The sequence below is a fragment of the Limulus polyphemus genome, unplaced genomic scaffold (assembly GCF_000517525.1).
Source record: "Limulus polyphemus unplaced genomic scaffold, Limulus_polyphemus-2.1.2 Scaffold4189, whole genome shotgun sequence".
Classification (NCBI taxonomy): domain Eukaryota; kingdom Metazoa; phylum Arthropoda; class Merostomata; order Xiphosura; family Limulidae; genus Limulus; species Limulus polyphemus.
This window is the reverse complement of record NW_013669799.1, coordinates 76,285-78,639: the sequence shown is the minus strand read 5'-3', so window position 1 is coordinate 78,639 and position 2,355 is coordinate 76,285. Positions and strand designations below refer to the sequence as shown.

Sequence of the window (2,355 nt, the reverse complement as noted above, 5' to 3'; positions counted from 1 at the left end):
TACCTTACCATATAGAACATAAGGTTGATAGAACAGGAGCTTTATTACCTTTACCTTACCATATAGAACATAAGGTTGATAGAACAGGAGCTTTATTACCTTTACCTTACCATATAGAACATAAGGTTCATAGAACAGGAGCTTTATTACCTTTACCTTACCATATAGAATATAAGGTTGATAGAATAGGAGCTTTATTACCTTTACCTTACCATATAGAACATAAGATTGATAGAACAGGAGCTTTTATTACCTTTACCTTACCATGTAGAACATAAGGTTGATAGAACAGGAGCTTTTATTACCTTTACCTTACCATATAGAACATAAGGTTGATAGAACAGGAGCTTTTATTACATTTATCTTACCATATAGAACATAAGGTTGATAGAACTTGAGATTTGGGTTATTATCACACAGAATGTTAAACTTAATAAAATGTGTGTTTTATTCCGTTGATTCAACACAGGCTTCAGATTTGCAACTGCAAGCTCTCTGGAGTTCCTAACTGTTCACCATCACTGTCATAAGGTTCTCATTGATGATAGAAACGTTACATTTAGTAAGACGTGTATTGAATTAACGGAACAAAACTGCTCCAGATGTGAGTTTCATGTATAGCTTTCCTTTTGTTTATCTTATTTTTCATCATTTTTTTTTGTATGGCTTGGAAAAGGTTGGAAAATTTATGCTATAAAATTACTGTGTTTACCGGGATCGTTTTTCTAATCACTGTGTTTATCGGGATCGTTTCTCTCGGACAGGGTGGAGTGATCTCGATCTTAGCGTCACTGAAGAAGCCACGTGAGCTGAAAGGTATTGTGGTGGTATCAGGAGGTGTCACCTGGAACCCCGAGGGTGCCACACCATTTAAGGTAATGAAACGTGGTTCGCGACTGTTGCTGCAAAAAACGTTCTCCCAATTTTTAATACAAAAGAGTGACGGTAAAATCCAACTGTTCGTCAGATAAGAGTAACCCAAGGGTTGGCGGTAGGCGCTGTTGGCTACCAACTTAAAGACGACTTTGCGCAGATAGCCCAGTTTGTAGCTTTGCGTAGAAGATTCTGAAACAAACAAAAGATGGTGAGCAGTGATAATTTTTAGTGCATGCAACTAAAAAACATATTATGTAGGTGTCGTTGGTCAAAAGATAGAATTATAAATTTATTAAACAGAAGTTTGTTGCAAATCGTGTAATATTATTGTCCTGTCTCTCATCCGGAATAAGTATCCATACTTTAAAGGTATTCATACCTACTGACTTAGTTTCAGCCCGATGATGGCTTTCATCAATAAATATAAAGAAGTCCAAATTAATATCAATTATTTGTTTTGATAAATATAAAGTGAAGCTGGCCTGGTTATTGACGTACCGGGCTGCGTATCGAAAGGTCCAACTTTCGACATGTGATGTCGTTGAGCGCGTTTGACACTTTTAGCTGTGTCGCGTTGTAAGTTAATAGTCATACCCGTTATTCCGCACAATGAGCCAGACAAAGTCCTTGTGGTGGCGGGTGCTACTGACTGGTTGCTCACCACCTGGTGTCAACGGTTATATATACCTAAAACCTATGAGCCTCTGACTTAACCTTTTATCCACCCTAACGTGCCGCTCATGTTGAAAATTCCATTTCCAATGATATGAGTAATTAAACATTTCAGATATTTTTAATGGTCACAAATAAACCATGATTTTAAGACTAGACAGTGAAGTTGAAACAATGAGGCTAGATTTTAAGTGCTCTAATATGCTGTCATAATTGGATAATTCCAAAATGTTGTTCGTTATCATAGCGTTTCGTAGCTAAATGGTTTGGCTGGCTGGTCCCCAACTTCCCCGTGAGCACCATCATAGATCTCGATTTAGCTGTTCGAACAAGTGAGTCTAAGGAACTACTTATAAAGGATCCGCATACTTTCAAAGGTACTTGGTTAAAAGCAGGCTGGGCAAGAACCGTGATGAACACTATACCGGTAAGTACGGGATTAAATCAGCTTCAAATTCTATTTCATCTTGTTAATGGTACTAGGAGATATTTACATCACCCTCATAAAAGTTTTTTGGGTCAAAAAATTCTCTTTCGTAACTATAGCCTTCACTTTGTTCTGGATTAGGTTGGGATTTGGTTTCGGTGTTTAATGTCGCACTAAGTACTCGGTAGTGCAAGTTTTTCCACCTCAGAGTGTTTTGTGCTATAATTGAATATCATTTAACAATCTTGTGATATGAAAACCTTCCCTCGCAAACACTAGTTACATAGTCTGATGATCGAGGCCGTAAACGGGGGTCTGATGTTGAGAGATAAACCCCTTGAAATTTCTTCCATCTAGATATAAAAAAAGGAAAAATACAG

General features: G+C 37.5%; 1 protein-coding gene across 1 annotated transcript in view; it reads left to right on the top strand.

Moving 5' to 3' along the window:
- LOC111088653 (monoglyceride lipase-like) overlaps window positions 1-2,355 on the top strand; it is a 6,588-nt gene that overhangs the window by 1,343 nt on the left and 2,890 nt on the right. Inside the window, exons 2-3 of the mRNA XM_022399366.1 lie at window positions 765-875; window positions 1,796-1,975. Of these exons, the coding sequence (XP_022255074.1) occupies window positions 765-875; window positions 1,796-1,975 (291 nt within the window). The remainder of the gene's footprint in view (window positions 1-764; window positions 876-1,795; window positions 1,976-2,355) is intronic.